The 26,684-nt window shown below is 40.6% G+C and overlaps 1 protein-coding gene across 1 annotated transcript in view; it reads left to right on the plus strand.

The window, feature by feature from the left end:
- Positions 1–26,684, plus strand: part of DCLK1 (doublecortin like kinase 1) — a 393,955-nt gene that overhangs the window by 336,887 nt on the left and 30,384 nt on the right. The window contains exons 11-15 of the mRNA XM_062194372.1: positions 962–1,108; positions 14,798–14,931; positions 17,360–17,437; positions 17,810–17,906; positions 22,022–22,102. Coding sequence (XP_062050356.1) covers positions 962–1,108; positions 14,798–14,931; positions 17,360–17,437; positions 17,810–17,906; positions 22,022–22,102 — 537 coding nt within the window. The remainder of the gene's footprint in view (positions 1–961; positions 1,109–14,797; positions 14,932–17,359; positions 17,438–17,809; positions 17,907–22,021; positions 22,103–26,684) is intronic.

The raw sequence follows: 26,684 nt of genomic DNA on the forward strand, positions 1-26,684 counted from the left end.
ACGGCAAAAGGAAGACCTTTCTCTCTGTCTTTCTCTCTCACTATCCACTCTGCCTGTCAAAAAATAAAAATAAATAAAAAATAAATTAAATCCCTTACCACCTTAGGTAAGAGATGAACACAATTGAATACTGAGTTCAGCAATTTGGTACATATATGAATGAACGATACAAACCTTGTTAGTAAATCAGACCCGGATTCTCCTAAAGGGTTTCAAATACATGGAACTTACATTGGAACCTAAAAGCATTCTGTTGTAACAAAGAGCAATACATTAGGGAGCAGCCAGGGCCACTAAGTTCAATGAATAATTGTCCTAGAAAACTTTCTTTGAAACTTCTCCACCTCTCTCTCTTCCTCTCCCATTTTTGGAATGACAGTTCCTGGTCCTTCTCTCAGTTCCTTACAAAGAAGCACATTATTATTGAAAAAGAAAACACTGCACCCACTCCAGGTAGAGCTAAATAGAGAGAACTAAGGGGATTGTGTGAATGTGTGTGTGTGTGTTAATAATTTCACGAGGCAGCAGAACATTTTGTTAAGTGTGCAGTTTGCAGTATTACCTGATTCTCACTGGGGGAGGTTTAAGATTATGAATTTGAACTTCAGCTGACAGCTGGTGTGTGGCAGGTGGCACGTGCCACCAGGAGACCCACGTGTCACAAGGCTTCTGTGCGGGAGGCCTAGCTCCCTCTCTGCTCCCTGGCAGGTGACTGTGGAAATGGCCACGTGCCTGGTGTCAGAATCTTTGAGGTCTGGAGGAAGTGTCTCTGGATTTCACAGTTGGGGGAGAAATCGCACAAGCTTTTTGGCTTTTGAGAGGCAAGTGGCCCGGAAAGCTCGTAGGAACCCCAAGATCTGTGTCCATTCTTCATGGCCTTGGGAGTGTGTTGGTCGCCTCTGGAGGCAGCCCTGTGGGCCCATCTGCTAAGCTGCTGCTCTGCCTGCTATTTTCTTCTCAGGGAGGAGACCTTTTTGATGCCATCACTTCCACTAACAAATATACCGAGCGAGACGCCAGTGGGATGCTGTACAACCTGGCCAGCGCCATCAAATACCTACACAGCCTGAACATTGTCCACCGTGACATCAAGCCGGAGAACCTGCTGGTAAGAGCAATTCCACTTTCAGGGCACCCTGCATTCCAGGTACTCAGCAGCGAACAGGAAAATTTCCTTTCTCTCTCTTTTTTCTTTTCTTCTTTCTTTTAAAAAATTTTACTGTGAGGGCTCATTCCAGCTAGCCTCCAGTGTCTTGCTGGAAACTGACCTTTTAAGTTGATCTGGAAGAGTTAATGTGCCTTTAAGAGCACTTGAGTTATTAGCAAATAAAATTAGCAAGTAAAATCTCAGCATAAGGCAGGTTTGTTTGTGGCTCAGTAGATTCCGTGCCAATGATGCTGATGCTGGCATCCCATATAGGTGCCAGTTTGAGTCCTGGTTACCCCAATTCTAATCCAGGTCCCTGCTAATACACCTTGGAAAGCAGAAGAGGATGTTCCAAGTACCTATGGGCCCCTGCACCCATAGGGAGATCTGGATGGAATTCCAGGCTCCTGGCTACAGCCTGGCCCAGCCCCAGCTGTTGCAGCCCTTTGGGGAGTGAACCAACAAATAGAAGACCTTTCTCTCTCTCTCTCTCTCTCTCTCTCTCTCTCTCTCTCTCTTTCTCTTCCTCTAACTGTGCCTTTCAAATAATAAATAAATAAATCTCTGTATAAAACTCTGAGCACAGGAGTGGGACTGGAAGGAAGGCTGAGTTAGCACGTTGGTCCAGTGTCAGGGAGTTTTACACCTGTACCTATTTACCTACAGTGCTATTATGAAAGAAAGGGTTTCTTTAAGCTTTATTTAATTTATTTATTTGAAAGGTAGAGTTACAGAGAGGAGAGAGAGAGAGAGAGAGAGAGAGAGAGAGAGAGAGAGAGAGATCGGTCTTCCAGATGGCTACAAAAGCCATGAGGCTAAGCTAAACACGAAACCAGGAGCCTGGAACTCCATCTGGGTTTCCCACATGGATGGCAGAGGCCCAAAGCACTTGGGCCATCTTCCTCTGCTTTCCCAGGCGCATCAGCTGGGAGCTGGATCAGAAGTGGAACATCAGGGATTCAAACCAGTGCTCAAAGGAAATGCCAGCATCGCAAGCAGCAGCTCAACCCACTGTGCCACAACACCAGCCCTTGATAGAAAAATTTTACTTGAAAAATATAGGAAGTCCTTTTGTCTTAATTTCCCATGTTTCCTTCTCAATAATAGTGATTTAAAACCTATAAAAAGGAAATCTTATCGGTGTTTAAAAGATTTATATTTATTTGTTTATTTGAAAGAGTTAGAGAAAGGGAGAGACAGAGAAAGACAGATCTATCTGCTGGTTCACTCCTCAGATGGCTTCAACAGCAAGGGCTGGGCCAGGCCAAAGCCAGGATCTTCTTCCAGGTCTCCAACATGAGTGCAGGAGCCCAAACACTTGGCTCATCTCACTAGCTCCACAGAATAAAATTAATCATAAAGAAGATGGCTATGAAAAACCAGGCACAGCGTCTCTCCCTTTATGACTATTTGGTTTGCTTTCCAGGAACCCCAGGGAAATATTGGGAGTTCTCCAAGCCAGCAAATGAGAGTGCTTTCCTAGTCTGGTATTGAAGGGGATGGCATAGAAGGATGTGCGCAGGCAGAGACTGGGCACAAGGAGTTGTCACTCTGAAACATCAGAGTCGCATACATTTTGCTGACTCTTCAGGCTGAAATTCTAATGAAATATATTTTACTTAAGTAAACGTATATGTGAGTGTCTTGCAGAATGTTTGTGAAAATAGAATTAAAAGATAAGCAAAAAATTATTGAGTTCGCATACAGAAAGAAGCCACAAAAAGTTCATGGAAATGCATATTATAAAAAAAGTGACGCATGAATTCCAAAAGTTTTTGCACCAAAATAAACAACTTTTAATCCCATTCCCCTACAAACTTTTGGAAGCCCCTGTGTGTGTATTTCATTCCTTGAAGAAGCCAGTCTTGCCTTAACTTTTTTCCCCACACTTGGGCACCCTGTGTAATCGATGATTCCTGTGGGTTTGCCCCTCTCTTCAGAATGCTGGGAATTGAGGATTCTCTTTCGACAGCAGCGTTTCTCCCAGGGTGGTCCAAAGACTCTCTGCATCAGAATTACTCCCAGATGCCTGTTAAAAATGCAAATTTCTGTGCTGCTTTGCATCTCTACCAAATCAGAATCTGGTGACTGGTGACAGTGTACAGAAGTGCACACTGCAGTAAGCTCCCCAAGGTAATCTGAGTGCACGTTCAAGTTTAAAAGCAGATGAGCAAATGGACTCCCACTACACCAGCAAAAGCTAATAAGGTCTGCTAAAATAGAGGACTACCTCATCCTTGTGCTAAGGATTAAACAGGTAACTCTGGCCTGTGCTGAGGGCATCACAATAATTATCTCATTCAATCCTCACAACAACCACAGGGGCTAAGTTCTAGAATAGTCCCATTTCCCAGGCAAGGACACTGATTTCCTAAAAGTTCAATGACCTGCCCAAGGTTGTAACAGATTTTAAGTAGAAGAACCAAGATCTCAACCTAGTTCTGCCCTACCAGAAAGCAAAACTCTTACCTCTAGACTATAGTAAACTATGAATTAAGATGAGAGTAATCGAATGCTTGCTATGGGCCAGACACTCTGCCAGGAAATAAGAGAGACACATTCCTTCATGGAGTTGACATTGAAGCAGGAAAAGCAGGCATTCAAGAAATAAATACGCACACAATTAGTTAATTGCTGTTAGTTGGTAATCTTGTAGCTGCTGGCTAATGAAGGCAGCTGAGGTCAAATGACAGAGCTCTGATTTAATTGCACCTCAAATTCCACATCTCTGCAGTAGCCTAAACATTCTCTTCTGCATAGTTGCCTCCATAAACTGCAGCAATTTTCTCTCTGTCTGCATTCATTATTGTTGTGTCCTGAATTATGTAGGACTGTCTCATGGGAGCAGACTTACAACTGGGCCTTTGTCTAAAAACTTCTCTAAGCTCCAAAAATTCAGTGATTGGAAATTAAAGTTTCATTTCCCTTCCCCCTTTGCCTTTCAGTTCAGTTTTATGTGCCTATTGTTCATTTGCTTCGCCCCAGAGCATTATCTATTTCTGGAAATGCCATGAATGATTACACAGCAGTGAACTTTTACTGAAGTTATCATTTTCAGGATACCTTTTAAGTATTGTGGTCATTTGAACATATTTTGCTTTAAATTACCCTAAAAGGAATTCTTCCAAAAAGGAAAAAGTTATCTCCATTTCCCTTTCTTTCCTAGTTTAAGAATCTGAAATGCATAGAGAAACCATTGTAGTATAAGATAGGTTTAAAATATCCATATAAAAAAACGAAAGAGGTTCTATCTTCCATTACAGTAAAATTTACCATAGAGGATAGGAACTGGTGAATTTTACATGTATAAATCTATTCTAAGAGGAAACAAAAGAACAGAGTAAATATAACAACATTAACAAAAGGTGATGATATCACTAATTGCACATGAAACCTTTCTTAATCTTACATTCTGTTGGACTTTCTATGGCTGTAAGACAGAACCATCATGGGAGATATTCTACACATCCAGGATTTATGGGCAGATGGACAAAAGTTCAAAATCAAGTGCTTTACTCTTCCATTGGCTAATCTTGTGACCTTGAACAAGTTATTTAACTCCTTTGAGCTTCCTGTTAAGGGGGTTTTATGTAGGTAAAGAAATAATGCATAACTACTAGCTCTCTTTCTTTTTATTTCTGTTATTTGTGATATGAATTAAGTTAGGCCTAAAAATAAAATTGCTTCACAATAACACTGCATGTAGTAAAAATTTTTTCTTCTTTTTTTGACATTGCTTTTTAGAATTTTACTATTCATCCATGTGTGGAATTGCCAACTTGTGACAAAATGTAGACTTAAAGGATATTTTTTTTTAAATGCCATGAAAAAGTTTAGACATAGTTTTTAATCCATTTGTTTAACACAGGAAAATTTGCCAAATAAATAAAAGGCCTTAGTGTACATTTTGCTTGTCTGTTTTATTAGGAGGCCTCAAAAACCCTTCTCTTTCTTTAGGCTGCTAACAAGTCATCTGTGGGGTTAAGTGTTTGATTAATATTTGTTATAAATTAGCAAAGTGGTTTTTAAATAAATGTCTAATTTGGCTATAGGTTTTATTTTATACAGTATAACTGTGTATATAGAACTTTTAACATCTTTATTTATAATTCTAATAGGATAATACAAAAGTGTAGCTAGACGTTAAGAATCTATATTGATCACATGAGTCGTTTATTTGACTCTACATGTTTGCTTAAATCAAAATATTTTACAGAGAAAACCTGATTTGGCTTCCAGTGATGTTCCTAGTCACACTTAGCTGAAGACTAGCAAACAACCCAATAAAAATACCTCTTATACATTTATTGTTGTATCATTCCTTAAATTTTTCCTCCAAGTTAATCAGGGCACTGATCTTATATGGTTATTATTGCTTTATGTGTGGTTAGACCTGGTGCATAATAATGGTGGGTGAGATGAGCAAGTAAGTGAATGCAATGCCTCTTCCCAGGATGGAGAGCCGAGCTGATGTGAGAATCTTAAGCCATTTCCCTACCCATCTAGTACATGGGGGACTCACAGTGGCTTCAGTCTAAACCTCACTGAGTGGGCAATGTTTTCTCTTCCCACTCAATGGGAGTCACTGATGCACTCAATTGGACCACTGTGTGTGTGTTGGGAGGGGGGGGGGTCTGCACGCATGCTGTGATAGTTTATGCCTATACAACTTTCTGTTTTCAAAACAAAAACTGATTCAATGCCTTCAGTGTACAAAAGTCACCACTAGATGGCAAGCGTGTGCCCTTGGCGGCAAAAAAAATCATTACTAATAACTTGTGTTTTTCCCGAGGAGCTAGGCAAGTCTTTTAAAAGTGTAGACGCAGATGCTACCTCTTTATGAAAAGTCTTAACTGGCAAAAATATAATTGACATCACTGCTTTTTATTAGACTCCATAAATGAACACAGCCATTTTCTTCAAATATGAACGTGTATGTTTAAAAATCCTTTTCTTCTCAAAGTCCCCAATATTCTCTAGGAGAAGTTTCCCAGAGACTTTGCCTCTCCTGATCAAAATTTTCTGTTAGAAACTCTTTCCCAAAAGTGTCTACCTGCTCCTGGTTGCCCATCAAATGACTTGTGCGATTCATGACCTACATTTTCACTTAATGTTACTCAGCAACCAACCATTCCTGTTCAATGCATGCAATGATGACCAAGGTCATCTCTCTTCAATTTCTAACTCAAGACAACACTGGGCTCACAAGGGAATGGCTTTCATTCTGTCTTAATCCCACAGCTCTTAATCCCCAGATAAGTCTATTAAGTCATAGAATAGCAAACCATATTGGTAGATGAGGCAGGTGCTATAGAGTGTATGTAGATGTCATGGACAAAAACATACTTGGGTAGGTCGCTGGTTAGTCCCCCAGTCATCCATCAGTATCTGCAGGAGATTGGTTCCAGGACCATCCTATAGATATCAAAATCCATGAATGCTCAAGTCTTTATATGAAACAATGTAGTATTTTTATACAACTTATTCACACTCCCCTGTATACTTTAAATAATCTCTAGATGACTTACATCTTGAATAAATAAAACAATATAATTGATATATAAATTCTTGTTACACCACATTGTTTAAGGAAGGATGAAATGAAATATAGTATGTACATGTTCAATAAGACAAAATAAGCTTTTTAAATATTTTTGATCCATAGTTACTTAAAGGCTGGATATGGTTATGGGAGTAAGTGACCAGTTGACTATGAATTTGAGCCGTCAAAGTGTGTTGACCAGTGGACTGGGGATTACCCAAGGGCAAGTTACCAGTGATCCTCCATGAGTCTGCCACTGACCCTGCCCTAATCAGCATTACCAGTGGCTTGAAATGAATGGATTATGCCAGATGGCAGGTTTGAAATCCCAAATAATCTCTGGTTCTATAATGCTTCAAAATCTGTAAGATGAAATTTAGCAGAAGATAAACGCAAATCTGTATAGACTAAATAATTTCACATAGTTGTTGTGTTGATAATTTCAGACAAGAAGAGTAATGAAGAAACTTGGACTGAAGGCAGGTCAGAAGGCTCTTCGCTGACCATAAGTTCAGTTTGAGGCTCAGCATGATGTGGCTGTTAACAATAATAATGGCCAGCGCCGCGGCTCAATAGGCTAATCCTCTGCCTGCGGCGCCGGCACCCCGGGTTCTAGTCCCGGTCGGGGCGCCGGATTCTGTCCCGGTTGCCCCTCTTCCAGGCCAGCTCTCTGCTGTGGCCTGGGAGTGCAGTGGAGCATGGCCCAAGTGCTTGGGCCCGGCACCCCATGGGAGACCAGGAGAAGCACCTGACTCCTAGCTTCAGATCAGCGCGATGCGCTGGCCGCGGTGGCCATTGGAGGGTGAACCAACTGCAAAAGGAAGACCTTTCCCTCTGTCTCTCTCTCACTGTCCACTCTGCCTGTCAAAAATAATATTAATAATAATAATAATAATGTGCCCTTGGACTTGGGTTGCTGAAGGAGCATCACCAGCAAGAGCATCTTGACCTTGCTTATTCCACATTACCTTTAGGGTAATGAACTGAACACATCATGATAGGAGACTGGAGTTAGCCCAGAAAGGGGGGCTCTGTGGAGCTTAGTAGTTTTCATCAGATACAGGAAAGGCTGACAAATGGAAAACAGGAGAACGTATTTTTTGCCACATCTGAGAATGCTGAACTAAAAATGTAGAGAGGCCATTTTTTGGGTGAGAGATTTGGGGCTAAGAAAAAACTTTCTAACAGTGCCACCTGTTTGAATATTAAATAGCCTTTGTCACGGGTAACTTGTAGTCATTGTCCAAACAGGAACTAATGATCCTACTCACCAGTGTTTGGGGAAACAATGTCTGCTCTCTGAATCTGGATGAAGGGTGAGGAGGAAGAGAAGTAAACGTGTTCCCACAACATTACTTAGTACAGTAATTGTCCATTTGGGTACTAAGCATTTACTGAAGAATCTTTTTCTTCATGCACCTGTGAGTGCGTCAGGGAGCTGGGGACAGGAAGGAAAAGTGTAGTGTGTCATCTTGGTGGGTCTGTCTGCTCCACCAATGACCTTTTCTCTCACCCAGGACTAGAATTATAAAATCCATTTCTTCTTAAAATAACATAGCATCACTAAATTTCAAAGATTAGAAATAAGAATAAGGTTGCAAAACTTAAGAGGATGCTAGTTATCTCCTATGTGCTAGTAGAAGAGTAACTTGGTAGAATGTTTCTAAAAACAATCTATTAATATATAACCAAAGCCTTAAATAGTAGGGGCATCCTATGATCAAATAATTGTACTTCTAGAAATGTAGCCTAAAGGGAGAAAATCATGTGTATGTATGTGTGCGTGTGTGTTTATATGTGAGTATACGTATGTGTGTATGTGTGTACATGTGTATCTGTGTAAGTCTGTATATCTGTGTAGGTGTATGTGTGTAGAGGAAGTGCACACAAATGCCTATGAACAAACCTCCATATCCATAGGTTCCACATCTGTGGAATTCAACCAACAGTGGATAGAAAATGTTTTATTTGAAATGAATATATACAGACTTTTTATCATTATTCCATAAATGATATAGTATAACAACTATTTACATAGCATTTATAATAGATATTATAAGGGATCTAGAGATGATCTAAAGTACATGAGAGGATTGTGCAAATTGCAGGAAATGCTATACCATATTTAAAAATTTGTTTATATATTTGAAAGGCAAAGTGATGGATTGGGAAAAGAAGGAGAAATGTTCATCTCAATGTTTTGTAGTGTGAAAAATAAAACAATGTATATTGAAACAACTAACCTCAGGGCACTGGTTAGTCAATGGTGTGATGGTGTGGCAGGAAGACGTACTGGTTAGTGCCAGGGACTGTAACATATTGGAACTTTATTTCTGGCTCTACAACTTAGCTGTGTAACATTAGGCAAGCTCCTTAACATCTCAGAGCCTTGGTTTTCTCATATGCAAAATTCAGTAAGAATACAAGATTAACAGGGTGATTGTGAGGATCAAAGTGGGGCTTGTGCGTGAAGTCTTCATCGTGACGCCTGGCCTGGCATATCCTGTAAACTCAGAAGCTGGCAGTGATAGCTTGGAGGGTTATTACTGTGGTGCATCTCTACAACAGAATATCCAGCAGTCTTTGAAAGCAATGAAGCACATGCATGGTTATTCACTTGGAGAAAATATTATCTAGAGGAAGGAGAAGGGTAGGAAAGGAAGAGAAAGAAAGATCTAGAAGTCATTACTCCAAAATGTTCAAAATGGTGTCTGGGTTTGGGTTTCCAGATCATGAGTGAGTTGAGTTTCTTTTCCTATCTAATGATCTGCCTTTTCTAATGTTCCTACAGGGGCATATTAGATATGAATTTTGTGACAACAAATGTAATAAAATGTTTAAAGTTGCAATGTCATTGAGTTCCCACAGCTTGGGGAGAAGCCTAGGGTACAGTTCTTGACAGAATCTGGAATGTCTACGTTTCATGTATCTCACTGCAGCTGCACAGCACTCCCGTGTAGCTTCATGACTGTTTTCAGTTGGGGAAGGGAATCAGGTTTCCTCTCAGTTTCCGTTCACTCCTCCGTCTTCCCAGATATCTCTAGTGTAATACTTTGAAAAGTGATTTGAATTTTCCGTTTAACATTATTGTCTCTTCTGACTTCTTTATTTCTTCTATACAACTTTTATTGTTCTTATTAATTCACTTTTGATTTCGTAAATATTTTATATCTTGCTATAAATTTTTTTTATTAGAGTTTATTTTTTTTCAGGGGGTCTAATTCCAAAGTGTATGGGTCATAAAGTACACTTTTCAAAATAACACCCTGCTTGAATGCTGTTATACTTCTTAAAGATTAGAGGTTTAAATTTAATCCATTTTCCATAGAAAGCATCATAAAGGCCACATACCGTGGCTGGAGGAAAATCAATGTCTTTTTAAAGGGATCTCATATATGTTAAAAAGTAAATTGAGCTTTTTTCATGGCTTTGTCGATTTCATGCCACTTTTGTTCAATTCTACTTGGTGAAATAATTTTACTGCCTATTGAGCTCTTCTGTGAAAACTATTTCAGTGGTTACTAATGATTCATTAGCCCATGTTTCAACAAGGTTATCCTTGAATTCATAGCAACATTGAGAATTATGTTTGTTCCAACACATCTGTTATATTAGTCAGCTTTTAGTTCTCTGTTATGGGAATCTCAAAAGCCATTTGACTGGGTTCAGGTTTTCTGTGAATTTTCATATTATTTTATGGCCACCGGCTGCATTTTATGACTATATATTAAATGTTTTATTTTTTCAAATCATTTTTCCGATTGGTCTCAGTTTCCCATCCAAGGGAAATCAGGCACATGCACGAATATCTACTGTTCAGCAAGTTACAGCAAGTGGAAAGCTGAAAATAATCGAAAAGGCTACAAAAATAATTTTTTTTCAAAAAGAAAAATTCTATGTGCCCAAAATCTGCATACCATACCTTTGACACTGTATCTCCTCTTTCTTGGTAGGACCTGCCTTCAGCTTTTAATTGGAACCTTTTTCATAATTGTTGCCATTTAACACATTTAGTCTGTCAAATCATGGGATATCTTTATAGCCATATAATAAACCCTAGAGAACAACTTCTCTGACTGTAGCCATCTGCAATGATCACAAGAGTAGCTTACAAAATACTGACAGTCTTTATGGTAATGGGATACATATGGCAGCCCACAATTATGTGTAGCTGCATTCAATTAGTGTTGTACAATTACACAGTTTTATTGCTTAGTTAAAACAGTGAAAGCTCTACATACTGGGTAATTTGCGCTAATCCCCGTCTCTTTAATAGCTCCTTGGTGTTTAAAACGTGGGGGAAACATCTATAGTATTTAAGGGGCCTGGGATGAACTTTAAATTATATCTCATGTTGTGAATACTCTTTGACTGACAATTAATGGACTCCCACTTCACATGTGGGTCATGTTTTATAGAAGCTTTAAAATACAGTTAGAGCAGAAAGTGCTTCTTACACCCAAACCCACTTGCTGGATCAGGCTGTCCAAGCTGATCCTGGCACCCTGCTAATAACGTGCTTTCTGAAAGATGGTCAGGATGAGGCGACATGTGGAGTGCCAGTGTCAGATTCAATTCAGAGAACAGTGTAAACCGAGGATCGGGTGTTTTAAATGGGAACTTGTGAGAAGGCTTTCTGATTCCTACCTCTTAATTAAAAACCTAGTTCAAAGTGAGTTTCTAGTTGCTGTTTAGGAAAATACTTTCTAGAAATGATTTTGCAAAGATTCGCGTGTATAGTGTGTGTATGCATATACATGTTTGAAACAGATGGATGTAGAAATCTGTGATTTTTCACATTTTTTTCTTACATATTCATTTGGGAGACAGAACCCCCTTTTGCTGGTTGACTCCCCAAATTCCCACAACAGCCACTGCCTGGCAGGGGTAGAAATGAGCAGCCCGGAACTCAATCCTAGTCTCCCATGTGGGTGGCAGAAACCAGGTTACTGGAGCCATCATCAGTGCTTCCCAATGCCTGTTTTGTCAGGAAGCTAGAGCAGGGAGCTGAAGCCTGGTATCGAACCTAGAGGCTTGGTCCATTGTGGGACAGAGGAATCTTACCTGGCATCTTAACCATTAGGCCACACGCTGGTCCCCAATCTGATTTTTGCTTAACAAATAAAGTGGTGCCAATCACGCCCTCTGCAACTGGCTCATTAACAGGAAAGGGTGACGATCACTCAGGTTGCAGCAGGTACTAACTGTGAGCCCCAGTTGTGGGGTGACTCATTATTGCCACTTAGGAAAGGGGCTCTTGCGTTGGAGGGAAAGAAACTCTGGGACAGTTTTTTCCCCATCCTTCTCCTAAAGTGTTGACAGAGAAAAAGCCCGCGTAACCTTGCTTCCTGCCCTGCCTGACAGTAGTTAAACAGAATTCCAAACTAGAAGTCTGGACAATGACTCACCTGCAAAAACATTTTCTTGGAGCATTTCTAATGTACTTGCGTCTAGGTGTGTTTTCAATTACGTGGCCTAGGCCTTTGTCTCTAAGCTCTTTTTGTTTCCTAAGCATCATGAACCTTTTTATGTTCATGAAAATTCTACTGTACACTTTCAAAGCACAAAACAGGGGAGAGGAAACATTGTACAAGTGATTAAAGAGAGAAAATAAGAACTTTAAAGTTACAGATTCTATGTATTTTACTTAAATGAGTTTGATTTTGTTAGAAGTGTTATGACTTTTAGTACTCCTCATTTTCTTTATTTCAGATAGGATTTAGTGGTCTCTTTTTTCTTAGTAATTGAACTTTTGAACTATATTGCTCATTTGCACGTACTTCAAAAAGTTCATGGAAAATGAAATTAAAAATTAAGTTTATTTTGGTGGAAAAATGTGAAATCCATGCATAGTTTTTTCATAATATATATTTTCTATGATCTTTTTGAAGAACCCACATATTAAATATAATTGGTATATTTTTGTTTTTTAGACGATATTCCTATTAAAATACTGATGTTCCAAAATAAAGCCTTTGCTTCATGGTAGAGAATTACATGATCATATTCAGAACAAAAATGATACTTATGACCAGATCTGCCAACGTTTGCTTTTGTCAGACATTTAAATAAAATTAGGTGATGTAGATACAATTTTTTTAAGTTACAAAATTCCGGCATAAATGGAGTTCAATACGTCAAAATAGGCACAGCCTCACAGAGCACATATCAAGAATGCTTGGACTTCACAAAACATCGAAGCAAGAGATTTTTTCGCATTTTAGGACAGTTATTGGTAACAAAATGAAAGTAAGGAAGTAAACAGATCTCCTGTGTCTGGGAAGCAGACAATCTCAGAGATGTTTCCATCTCAGATTTCTTTTCATGAAAAACATTTGCTTGTCATTTGGATGACCAGAATGGGTGATATGCCAAGACTACCATTTACAGATTGCTTTTGCCTAAGGTCAGGGGCAATATTGTGTTTTGCATCCCAGAGGTCTCAAAATCCCTAACCAAAAGCTGTTTATAGTGACCAGAGCTAGACAGCTGCCACACTGCCTAGGGAGGACATGCCCACCCCAGATGACAATTGGACAAAACCCACACCTGTGAAGGACACATGGCAGACTTTGCCCTAACAACTCAGGTGCAGCTGACCTCCCACAAGCCTTTAGATGTCTGCCTCAGGGCAACCTAAAATTAATTGTGATCCAAAGCCGTGGATATTTTAAGAATGGAGAAGATGTAAAAGAATATTTTCCACCAAGTAAAGACACAGGCTCTCCAGAGAGGAGGATCCCACTATTGCCTTTGCCAATAATAGTTGGATCTAAATGGTCACTGCTGATATTGCAGCTGAGCTGGCCAAACATCTGCATTTTATGCAGTAGTGGAATGCAAAGTTAATGTACTTTTTTCAAAGGAAGGCAGACGTGGCACGTGAACAGTAGCAGCGGCGCTCCTGATGTGTGGAGATGTGTCTTGCTGTGCAAGAGGCTCAAACTGCCACGACAAGTAACAGATGATCTTGGAGTGATAACAGAAGAACATGCAAACTTCAACTTGCTGGATGAATTATTTTGATGTAGAAGCAGAACTTGGCCGTTTCCTTGAGGCGTCTCCTGAAAATTGCCCTTGTTGGAAATACTAGCCTTTGATTGTGGTTTTCTTTTCTTTGTCATATTGATTCCAACAGAGGGCATTGAATCAGAATTCTGAATGTTTTTTGATCTTTTCTTTGAAATAAAAGAAGTTGTTTAGGATGCTTTTTAGAGCACATCCATTTGTTCTGATCATGGGCTGGAATTAAAAGGGTGCTCCCATAAATACTTGCCTGGAGTCACATGCATCCTTTTCTTGATTTGTTGAGGGAAAGGCTGGAAACTTTTACTGCCTTAATAAGGAAACCTGGACAGAATGCTGACTCTGCACCTGATAAATCCTTCCAAATTGCCACAGGTGAAATGAAATGTTAATATCCCTTTCAATTATTAATAAAAATGTAAATAGATCTTGTTGGAAATGTAGGGCACTGAAAATAAAGTATTTTAATACATGTGTAGATAGCTTTTTGCTCAGCTACTAAAGAACTTCATTTTTAAAGCTTGTATGTTCAAATGAAAAGGTAATTGTTTTCATAAATTGGATATACTACATTGGAGACTTTCTATTCTTCATTTTATATGCAAATCTATTTTAATTATAGAAAACATCAAATACAGATAACAAAAAGGAAAATATGATCTTCCCTTATCCTACCACCCAGATATGGGCACACCTACACTGATCTTTCAGACTTTCTTCCTTGCACATGTTTTTTTTCTTTAAAGAACATATTATAAAAACCAGTCTAAAATCTGCCATTCTCACTTTCCAATCATAAGACATTTTAATTAAAATAAATCCACATCACTGTTTTAATAGTCTCCCAGATTCCCCTGGTAGGAATGTAGTGGGATGTATTTAATGCTAGCTGTTTGCCATGTTTCCAATTTTGCTAAATCCAAAGAGATGAAAGATGTCCTTGTTTGAATATCCTTGAGTCTTGGCGTGAATATCTTTTACTTTACATGCACTGAATTTAAAACGCAGTCCCCTCCTTTCTTTCAGAAAAGGCTTGCGAGCTCTTGGTCTTAAAGCAAGTGTGCTTTATGTTTTTATTTCAGGTGTATGAGCACCAAGATGGCAGCAAATCGCTGAAGCTGGGTGACTTTGGACTGGCCACCATTGTTGACGGCCCCCTGTATACAGTCTGTGGCACCCCAACTTACGTGGCTCCAGAGATCATTGCAGAGACTGGGTAAATGCTTTTGTGTTTCAGTGCTATGCTTGCAAAAGAACAAGGTTGCTTGGAGAATAAGAAACAGCACTGCTCTTTCTCACCCGGACTGAATTAGCTATCAGGTTTCTTGCACATTTTTTCCCCCCAACTTTTATAGTGGGAGCCATTTTCTCTGTTTTCCCAATCAAGTTGCCAATTACTGCAATCTTGTTTAAGGCTTCTGTTTGTCCTTTGTTAAAGGTAGAACAGAAGTTATTAACCTCAGAGTAAAAAATGCTCAGACTAACAGAGAAACATACAGCAGAGGTAATTAACTCACTTGCGGTGCTAAGAGAAACAGATGCTATCTTGTGCAGTGATTACAGACTCTGGTGGTTATTTCTCTCAGCCGCCCTTTCCTCCTGTCCTGGTTTCTTTTGGCCTTCTTGGAGATGCACCGATTTTCTGTGCAGTACAAACACCCTGGGGTATCAGAAGGCCACTGGGAATTTGCTGGTTTCTGCATGCAGAATCAGGTAAAGGAAAATCTGTAGCCTAGAACGGGGAGAGAAGTGAAAACACAAGGGTGGCCTATTACTTAAACTTGTCGACTTATTTCTTACTCTCCCAGCCAATGGGACTGTTCCCGTCTTGGACATGAATAAATGGACATTTTTAAGCTAATGAATTAAGTTTAATGTAAACTCATGACCAGCTAGTGGCTGAGTCAGGATTTGAACTCAGGTTAAGCCTGAATCAAAGGCTCTTTCAAGAGTGAGCCTTTGTTGCAGTAATTTAGACACCATTTGAAAAGACTGCCTCTGTGTCTGTATCTGTATCTATCGGTATCTGGGTCCCAGTCTCAAGTTCACTGCCAGTTCCACCTGTGTGCTAATGTGTCACCTGGGAAGCAGTGGTGATGGCTCCAGTAGTTGAGAGATTCAGACTGAGTTCCAAGCTCCTGGATTCAGCAAGGCCCAGCCCTGGCTGTTGCAGGTTTTTGGGGAGTAAACCAGTAGATAAAAGATCTTTCTCATTTGTCTCTCTCTCTCTCTGACTTTCCAGTAAGATGAAAATAAATAATAAAAAGAATAAAGGTTCTTTAAGTGAAAAGTTCCATGTGTCACCAAGAGCCATAGACAGGTCTCTAAGTTTCTGTTCTTCAGCAGAAGGAATAGGGAGGAGAGAGCAGCTAGGGGAGGCAACCCTATCTTTTCTTCTCATCAGTAGTTTTAACCCACATCTGGAGATGTAAGTGGTACCATCCACTGTGACTGGTCAGGCATAGTGTTTCTGTGTGTACCAAATGCAAAAGGCAGAAATACACAAAAGATGAGAAGGGAACCCCAAAAGGAAATTCCTAGGGTGAGAAGTGAGAGAATGAGGCTTTTTTGTTATTCATCCAGTCTGAGTGAGTGGGAACCCTAGCCTGACCTCCCTCAGACAGAGCTGCCTAGGCACAGCCAGACTTCCCACTGGGACCTATTCTGATGTCTGCTGGGTGGGAGAGATGGGTTGCAGGAAGAGGAGTTGGCTGAGCTAGCTCCTCAAGACCCTGGTTGGAGCTGACCGTACAATTGAGCAAAATTACATATCCTTCTGTACCTCAGTTCTGTTTTTTTGTTTTATTTTGTTTGTTTGTTTGTTTTTCTGTGAAATAGGCACTACTTATCCTGTCCAACCTACAGGGTTGTTGGGGAAACCAAATAAGATAATATAAGTTAGTATTTCATAAATTGGAATGTTCTATTGATAATTATTCTTCCTAATATTAAGGAGTTAGATGGTCTCAAGGGTCCTCAAAATTAGTATCACTACAATAAATCTTTTTGCTGCAACCCTGCACTTACTGATATTTGGATATGAGCCCAGGTATGCATTAATTTTTATTCATGTGGCTTAGTCTTTTTAAAAATTATTTTTTTATTATTTGCTTGAACTCTGGTGGGTTTTAGTGTAGTGTTTGTTAGATTTTTTTTTTAATACTTGTGTGGAAAGTGATACCATTTAATTTTTTTTAAGATTTTATTTATTTATTTGAGAGGTGGAGTTACAGAGAGAGAGAGGGAGAGACAGAGAGAAAGTCTTCCATCTGCTGATTCACTCCCCAAATGGCCGCAACAGCTCAAGCTGGGCCAATCCAAAGCCAGGGATCAGGAGATTCTTCCAGGTTTCCCATGCAGGTGCAGGGGCCCAAGCACTTGAGCCATCATCTACTGCTTTCCCAAGCCATAGCAGAGAGCTTGATCAGAGGTGGAGCAGCTTAGACTAGAACCAGCGCCCATATAGGATGCTGGTGCTTCAGGCAAAGGCTTGGCCCACTATGCCACAGTGCTGGCCCTGTTAGGTTTTTTGAAAGTTGGTTTGTGTTCTTTTGAGTTTGTTATAAAAGAATCATCTGTTTTATCATGCCCCCTAGTTCGTCCTGGCCTGACTTTGCTAACTGTAACATCACTTACTTTTCCAGATATGGCCTCAAGGTGGACATCTGGGCAGCTGGTGTAATCACTTACATCCTGCTGTGTGGTTTCCCTCCGTTCCGTGGGTATGGGCAGCAATCTTTTATTCAGCACCAACAAAGCATGGCTCTATTCCCTGAATGATCCATTTGGCCTTTTGCACAAAGGAGCCTGCAGCAGAAAAAAAAAATAATAAGAATTTTACTTGCAATGCCTGTTATGTTTTCTGTGGTATGCATGCTAATTTGTCTGCCTTCCATAAATCTTCTTCCTAGAGTTTAAAAACTCATTTTTTCTTAATTCACCAAAACAGTTCCATATTGACATTTTCAATTGCTTTCAAAACACACATTTTACACATCTGTGGGGAAAGGAAGGGCCCCACTGCGTAAGAACAAGGAGATCCACCCTGATTTGACATTTTTGTGCTGTTTTCTCCTTGTTGTTCATCTGAACAGAAGTGGTGATGACCAAGAGGTGCTTTTTGATCAGATTTTGATGGGGCAAGTGGACTTTCCTTCTCCATACTGGGATAATGTTTCTGATTCTGCAAAGGTATGTTTCCAGTAGCTTCCTCTTCCATATAGCCTGTGTGTCTCAGTGGAATTAATGATGCCAGATCATTGTGAACATGGAAAAGAATGATGTCATAAATATTATTTCTGTACACATATAAGTTGCACGTAATAGGTTTCTCAAGATTTCATCAAGTTTTCCATTCAGAACCATCCCAACACGTGCTCGTCAAGCGTCTCCAGCTCACTGGCTTCAGCTCATCCAGTTGTTACTCCAGTCACATAGCTACAGCCACTTGCTGTGCCCCACCTTTGACAGCCTGAGTCCACCTCAGATTTTGGTGCACCTTATTTTTTTTTTAAATTTATTTGACAGGTAGAGTTATAGACAGTGAGAGAGACAGAGACAGAAATGTCTTCCTTCTGTTGGTTCACTCTCCAAATGGCCACTACGGCCAGCGCTGCGCCGATCTGAAGCCAGGAGCCAGGTGCTTCCTCCTGGTCTCCCATGCGGGTGCAGGGGCCCAAGCACTTGGGCCATCCTCCCCTACCCTCCCAGGCCACAGCAGAGAGCTGGACTGGAAGAGAAGCAACTGAGACTATAACCCGGCGTCCATATGGGATGCCGGTGCACAAGGTGGAGGATTAACCTAGTGAGCCACGGCGCCGGCCCCTTGGTGCACCTTATTGCTTCACCTCTCTCAGGTCTTGACTCAATGTCATTTTCTCAGACCATCCTGTTTACAATTGCAACTACTAAACCTTGCTTGACTTGCTTTATCCTCCTTTATTTGCTTTATTTTTCCCCATAGTACTTACATCTTTATGTCCATCTGATATACCACCTAATGGTCTATCTATCTATTCACCTCTCTAGATAAATCAATAGACACAGATCAGTGAATAGGTCTTCTTTATGTAGTCCATTTCCAAACTCTCCCTACTAGAATGCAAATTCTGTGAAGGCAAGGATTATTTTCTGTTTTGTTCATTGCTATATCATCTGTGTCTAAATAATAGCCAGTATTTCACAGGTACTCAATATATATTGAATAAATATATGAATGAGTGAATTGGTCAATTAATTGATCAAAATGAAGAAAGTTCAACCTCATCATAGGTTAAAATGGTCAAGAAAGATTTTATAAGGAAACTATGATTTAAGTTAAACCTCCAGGCAAAGCCAATATTTAGAGGCAGAGGAAATCAAGAAATACAGTTTTTATCCCACTGAACTAAAAAAATCAACCTCTAAGATGGATAGAGTGATGATTGCATAATAATGTGAATGTACCGAACACCACTAAATTATACACTTAATATGGTCAAAGTGGAAAATTTTATGTATGTTTTGCCACATTAAAATAATAATAGCACATCATCCACTAAGAAAACTATAGAAACTTTACATTGTGATGTTAGTAGACCTTGGAGAAAAAGGGAAGACCTTTTCATCGATCTCTTTCAAATTTATAATTTTTTCTCCAAGTATTTTCAATTTTTCAGAATTTAATTTTGAGAAGTAATTATCTTTTGGTTGTTCAGTAGCGTGTATGTCTTTCCTTTTTCTATGTCCTGTGTATGAGTTCAGTTCTAAAACTCAACATCCTAGACATAACCACTTCACATAGAAAATGATGCACATCAGGTACAAGTCTGGCATTTTCTTCAGCTGTCCATCAGTCTGCCTCTGGACTTGAGAAAATGTAGGGAATTGAGGGAAGGGTCAGAAATGAGATGAGATGACACAGCTGCAGAGGTCAAGGTAGAGGTGTCTTCACCTGCACTTGGGCTCTTCAGGAATCTGCCCAGCTCTCAATGCTGTCACTCCATAACCCCGAGAGAAAAATTGAGGCATGGCTTTCAAACATTTTGAAATACCCACATAGACCATCTCCTATATCCCCAAGCACCTGGCAAAGAGCATCACACACAGGAATTGTTTTAATAAGTCCTGGTCCAAGCCAGAAAGTGGATGAAGAAAGCTAAGGTAAATTGTCTACATCAGTGGCAGTCAATCATCCCCATCCCATGTGGTGCCCAGAGCCTGTGTATATAAGGAATGGGATCATGTGCATCTAACCGTCTTGTTTTGGGGGAGCTTCTAATCCAAAGTGGAAAATGAATGCCAAACGTGCCATGAAGACCAAAGTTGTGATTTCCTGGTTCAAATTGGTTTGAGCCCATAGTTAAGATTCGTTAACTTCAGAATCATCACATCATTTATGCCTTCATAGCTCTAGAGTTGATTCTTGAATGAGATGATTTGAAACTTCACAAGTCCACTTAATGTGGATTTTTTGAAGATTTTTGCTAATATAAAGAACAGATAAAAAAAAAAGAAACATTCAGTTATATGTCATGAATGCTCAAAAGTAGATAATCCATTTTATCATTTTCTACCATAAAATATATACAAGTGGATTATGAAAGTTATAACACGTAACGAAACTTATGCACCTTGGGGCCGGTGCTGTGGTGCAGTAGGTTAATCTTCTGCCTGCAGCACCAGCATCCCATATGGGTGCTGGTTCTTATCCTGGCTGCTCCTCTTCCAATCCAGCTCTCTGCTATGGTCTGGGAAAGTAGTAGATGGCCCAAGTGCTTGGGCCCCTGCACCTGCATGGGGAATCCGGAAGAAGCTCCTGGCTCCTGGCTTTGGATTGGCCCAGCTCCAGCCATTGGGGCTACTTGGGGGGTGAACCAGTGCCTGTAACTCTACCTCTTAAATAAATAAATCTTTTTAAAAAAACCTTAAGCACCTTACCACTTACACATCATACAAGTACAATTTGCAATCAAGAGAAATGTAAACAAATGTAAAGCAGTATTAAATCTTAACTGCATAAGTTACTTGTACATACTGTGCTTCAAGGGTTTGTGGCTATCTCCTGCTGCTATGGTAGTGAGCTCTGTGTTGCTTACAGCACCAGGGACGCTCATCATCTTCACAGGAGCAGTTAGTCTCTGCAGTAAATAGTATATTACAGGGAAAACTGATCTCTAACAGTTCCTGCATATTTTTATCATGTGTAATACATATAACATAGGAAATATGTATGATCGACTGTTTAGGTTATCATAAAGGCTTCAGGGAAACTGCAGGCTATTAGTAATTAAGTGTGGGGGTAAGTCAAAAGTTATATGCAGGCAAAGCATTTGGTCTAGCAGTTAAGATGCCTCCATCCCATATCAGAGTGTCTGGGTTCAAATCCTGGCCCCATTCCTAATTCCAGCTTCCAACTAAAGTGGACTCTGGGGTTAGGGGTAGGGAACTGGTGATGGCTCAGTAACTGGGCTCCTGCCACCTACATTGGAGACTGGAGTTGAATTCTTGCCTTCAGCTCAGCCCCACCCCAGCCATTTGGAGGAGTGAATCAGTGGATGGGAGATCTCTTGTGCTCTCCATCTATGGCCCTCTGTCTCTGTCTCTCTCTCATTCTCTCTACATCAAAAATTAAAATAAAAAGTAAATAAATGAAACTATACACATATTTTTTGACTGCACTAAGATCAGAATCCCTAAGCCCCACTTTGTTCAACTGTGTTTCCTTTATATTGATGAGTCTAGAAGCTTTTGAAGCCATTTTTACATATTTCCTTAGAATTCTTTGGCTACTAAGCAATCATTATTTCTATTTTATCACCTAGCTGTTGGCAAGTCTATTTCTTTTCTTATTCCATTCTTTCAAGGCTAAATATGCCATACAGAAATTAGGAGGAAAAAATCATTTTGACTTTCACCCTGCCAAAGTGTAAATTTAATTAAAGGATTCTTAACATGTGACCTCTATATTAAACTAATTAAGAAATTTGTCTTTAAACTGTAAAACCCTAGACAAAGAAATGAGTATTAATTCATTAGCTTTGAGTAATGTGTTTCTTTTCTACTGTAAACATGTATTATGAAATTGATTTTAATATGAATATTTTATCTTTTCTGTCAACCACATGCTGTATAATTATAATTCCAGTTGCTCACCTTCCCTTTAACTTTCGAAGGCATTACTCAGGTAGCCATGGGTAAATGGAATTGATAAATGCAAGATTTGGAGCTTTCTTGAATGCTTTTCCAAACTGAAAGAGAATTGCGTTTGCAATACCCAGGTTTTCACCTTAAAAGTAAAGTAAATGAAATCAATGTTCCCCTTCCAGGAGCTCATCACCATGATGCTGTTGGTCGATGTCGATCAGCGATTTTCAGCCGTGCAAGTCCTTGAGCACCCCTGGGTTAACGTAAGTGACTTGTTTCCTTCCATGGAGCCATTCCTGATTTTCCTTTTAAAAACTGCTTACAAGTTTCCTAATGATGTTGTCTCCCTTTGAAAATGTTGTGTTTGGGGTTGCTCCCCTCCCCCAGATATGCCTGGCCAGTTACAGGGTCTGAGATATGTTCTCCAGAGACACGGGCTCAGTCCGTTTCATTCATTCCGTGGGGATGCCTTCTAACTGGGGAGGTGTATGTGACTGCTGTCCCCATGCTAACACCTTCTCTCTGCAGTCCAAATTAGGGCTAAATAATCACCGGTAAAGCAGAGTGATCTTCTGAGTTAGTCCTTTTACCAAAAGTAGGCGTAACAGAGGGTTTCTGCATACACCGTGGAGTAGTGTAATGCAACGCGTCTCAAACTTGAATCTGCTCACCAACCACCCATCTTGTTAATATGCAGATTCGAATGCAGTGTGCATTTGTGAAAGCTCCCAGATGCTGCTTCTGTGGTTGCTCTTTGAGTACAAGGGCGTCAGTGTATTTCTTCAGTTATGAAAGAGTTCTACAGAGCGGCAGAACCATTGTTTAACCCTCTTAGTCCTACAACTAATTTAAAGGATGCTTTTTAATTAACAATAATAATAGTTAGTACAGAGTGCTTAGCTTCTGGAGTCTGTCGGTACTATTTGAAGCACCTTGGATGAACTGATTGTGTTCCTCTCAGCATCTTTATAACCTGGTTACTATTGTCATTTCAGTTGGTAGGTGGGCAAATTCCATAAGCAAGTTGAATGGTTCTTACTACCAGAATAGAAGGCATGCAGATTTGGATGTAGACATAGACATGGACATGGAAAAGGACAATCATAAAACTGTCAGCTCATTGATAGGAATTTTGCCAGCCTGCCTTCTGGTGCTTATGATCTGGCTGGAAATTGATGACAACAAAACATTCCACTTTTCTGAGTTGTCACCTGGGCAGGTAGTTAAGTAGCTTTTTTCCAGAATAACTACTATTGAGGACAAAATAGGACCGAAAGCACAGTCATCACACAAGGTGACAAGAACTTGGAATCTTGCTCTTCTGCTTGATGGCCACTGGCACAGTTTCTAGTAATTTCCACATCCGAACATGATTCTTCACACTCCACTGGGAGGTTTTGTGTCTATGTGGCATCCTCCAAAAGTTCATAAGGATGGAAATAAATATAAGTTTAGGGGCCGGCATTTGGAGCACTGGTTAAGACACTGCTTGGGATACCGATATCCTATTTCAGTGTCTGGATCTGAGCTCCAGTTCTGCTTCTGACTCAAGCTTCCTGCTAATGCACACCCTGGCAGGAATCAGGTGATCGTTCAAGTGCTTGGGCCTTTGGTACACATTTGGGAAGTCTAGATTGAGTTCCTGGCCCCTGGGCTTCAACCTGGCCCATCCCTGGCTATTTTGGGCATATGGGAAATGAACCAGGAGATGGAAGAGCTCTGTATCTCCAGTCTCTCTGCCTTTGAAATAAATTTTAAAAATCAACCAGTAAATAAATAAATGTCGAGGCAAGTTTATTCTGGTATAAAAATATTTTAAAATTCATGCATCTTTTTTTATAATATGCATTTTCCATGAATTTGTTGAAGACTGCTCTATGCATGAGTTTCAAAACATTTTGGTCTAAAATAAACTTATATTTTAATACCATTTACATGAACTTTTAAAAGCCTCTCATAGGACTATGAATGAGCATTTAGAGATACACAGCAAAAAATACAAACCCCCACCCCAGTTCCTAGGATAGAAGGGCGGGGGATGGGGGGCAGCCATCATCCAGGGGTGGTGTCTTCTGGCCTCAGCAACCTTTGCATTTATCCCAGGCTGCTAAACAAAAATTATCCTTTCCCATGAGAGGGGAAGGGGTAAGGGAGCATCTTGAATCTAATAATAAGCCTTCTATATGGGCAAGTGGATATTATTTTACCCTTTTTTCAGATGAGGAGACTGATGCTATGAGGGGTGGTTTGCCCAAAGTAGTCATGCTTGCAGTTGAGCCAGAATCTGCAACCAGGCATCCTCACGCCAAGCCCAGAGGCCATAAAGTCCTGTGCACCACACTACTGCTCTCCCCCTTTGGCATACACGAGTGCACTGTGCTATTTTAACATGGCACAGTGTGGAAATCAGCATTGTTGTAATGAGAATTGTTACAAGTTGGCAGTCTTTCCAAACTAAAATACCTAGATTATGGCACTTTTCCTTCAGGTATGTGGAGTGGAAGTGGCACAAGCCAGCTGTACTCTCTCTTAGTTCTGACTCAACTATGTGGGCTAATTCAAAGCCCAGGGCCCATAACTTATCAGATTGCATGTTAGTCCTAGAAGGATAACCACGCAGAATAAACTGGAAAATCTGAATTTGAAACGTGGCCTTTGAAGGCCTAAAAAGAGTCATAGAGGACAAAGATTTGTCGATGGCAAATGGCTGTTAGAGCTTTCCAAACACAGAGGGCCACTGCCGGCCAGACCCGCGCTCCAACAGCACTGCCTGATGCTGCCCGACAGGCAAGGGCAATCAAAGAGGCTGCCCCAGCCCCCAGGGGGTGTCCTGGAAGGCTTCTGGGAGGAGATGGCAGAGCTCCGCCCTGGAGAGGCTGGGAAGTGGAGGCCCAGCAGACGACTCCAGCATGATGTGGACATTTGCAGGAAGCAAACTTTGTGAATAAGAGCGAGTTTGGCGGTGGTCTGGCATGCCGTTGGAAACAGCGTAATCATTCACCCTGATTCCAAACCAAATGACTGCATCAGTAATATTGCACTCGATGCAGGAAATAAGCAGAACGTAAGCAGCCTTCCAGCTGTTACCTTGGAAAAGCGAGGCTGCTCCCTTTCCTAGGATGACATGTATACAGCTGCGTCTGCGCCATGGCTTTCTGCCGCCTCCACCAGCTCCGTGCACACTGCTACACCTGGTCCCACTTTGCAGATAATTAGCTTCCTCTGCTCGCTCTGGAGCTTGGACGTCTGCTGTCATTTCAGTTTCCCTCTCAGATTCCCTAAAAACGTTTCCTAAAAGCAAGGATAACATTGAAGTAATCATCCAAGAGATTTAAAACTTAAAAGAAATACCATTTAAATAATTTGAAAGTATTTTTACCTTCTACTGAAATGCAGAGGGAAAAGTCTGTTGCTTTCAGTAAAAGCCTTTTAAAACTTACGGTATAAAGTGGTTGCTTCATTTTTGAAATTATTTTTACACAGTAACTCAATCAGAAACCTGCTTATTTGCTGTGCCTCAAAATAATAAATTAAAAAATGAGGTTTCACAACCAGCATTTAGGATTTATTGAAGTCACTTGAACAAGAACACATGCACAACCAAGCAATCAAAATAAATAAATTAGGAATGTAAAAGGGTACCCATTTAACAAGACACTTTGCATTTGGCAATCAAATTATATCTGATCCCCACAAAGGACGCTCCCTAAGGGGGAGAAAGGTAGTAATCATTATGTGAACCCTAAGGAAGGCCTCAGGAAGCTCTTCCTGCGTTCTCATTAGTTCTAATTTTCTCTGTTGCTGATACAGTGACCTTTCCACCTGGCACACTTGGCACTGAAAAGGCAGTCTCTCAGGAAGCAGAAGGCACAACACAAGGGCAATAGAATCAAAAACCGAGTCAGCAAAAGTCGCTTGTTTTAACCCCGCTGCAGGAGACGCCTCTAAGCCCTCATTTATTTTTCATGCACTCTGGTCACGAACCTCACCGTGTTCCTGTTTGTCCTTGACTTCTGATGTCCTGTTGGAAGGATCATGAGTGAGGCCTCCCAGGGCGGGATCCCATGAACCAGTCAATAAAGACTCCATCACTACGTGGCCATGTGCCCAGGAGAAGAATGGAGACTCCTGGAAGTTGCACAGCCTCCCCCACCTGCATGACCTTGGAGAAATCACTTCTCTCCTCCAAACCAGTTTTGCTATCTGTGAAATGCAATAAGTAGGATAGACCTCTCCACTTGTCGTGAGCACAAAGAGAGGATCATCTATTTCAAGGGCCTCAAAAGACCATCTAGTACTTGTAGGCATTTCACAAATATATGCTGAATCAGACTCTGGGCCAGGGTCAGCTCTGTCACTCTTTGCTTTCTGCTGGGGAAATGCAAATTGTGATCACAGTTGGAACATGATCCTTTATGTGGGCCACAGAGCCACATAGATAATGATGCATTAGCAACTCTGTGGCCTGCTCCAGTATCCCAACTAACCCCCTACCAACAGCAATTGTTCCCATTAGGGTTCTTTGCCTCATTACTCATCAAATGAAGAACCATATAATTTAGGCATATATAACATAACCATGGAATAGGCAATAATATATCCTTTTTCCAGATTTATTTTTATTTATTTGAAAGCAGAGTGACAGAGAGACAGAGATAGATACAGATCTTCCATTTGCTGGTCCACTCCCCAAATGCCCAAAACAGCCAAGGCTGCGCCAGGTCAAAGTCAGAAGCCAGGAACTCCATCTAGGTCTCCCACAAGGGTGACAGGGGCCCAGGCGCCTGGGCCATCTTCTGTTGTCTTGCCAGATGCATCGTAGGGAGTTCTATCCGAAGTGGAACA

This window comes from Lepus europaeus, chromosome 6 (assembly GCF_033115175.1).
Source record: "Lepus europaeus isolate LE1 chromosome 6, mLepTim1.pri, whole genome shotgun sequence".
Classification (NCBI taxonomy): Eukaryota; Metazoa; Chordata; class Mammalia; order Lagomorpha; family Leporidae; genus Lepus; species Lepus europaeus.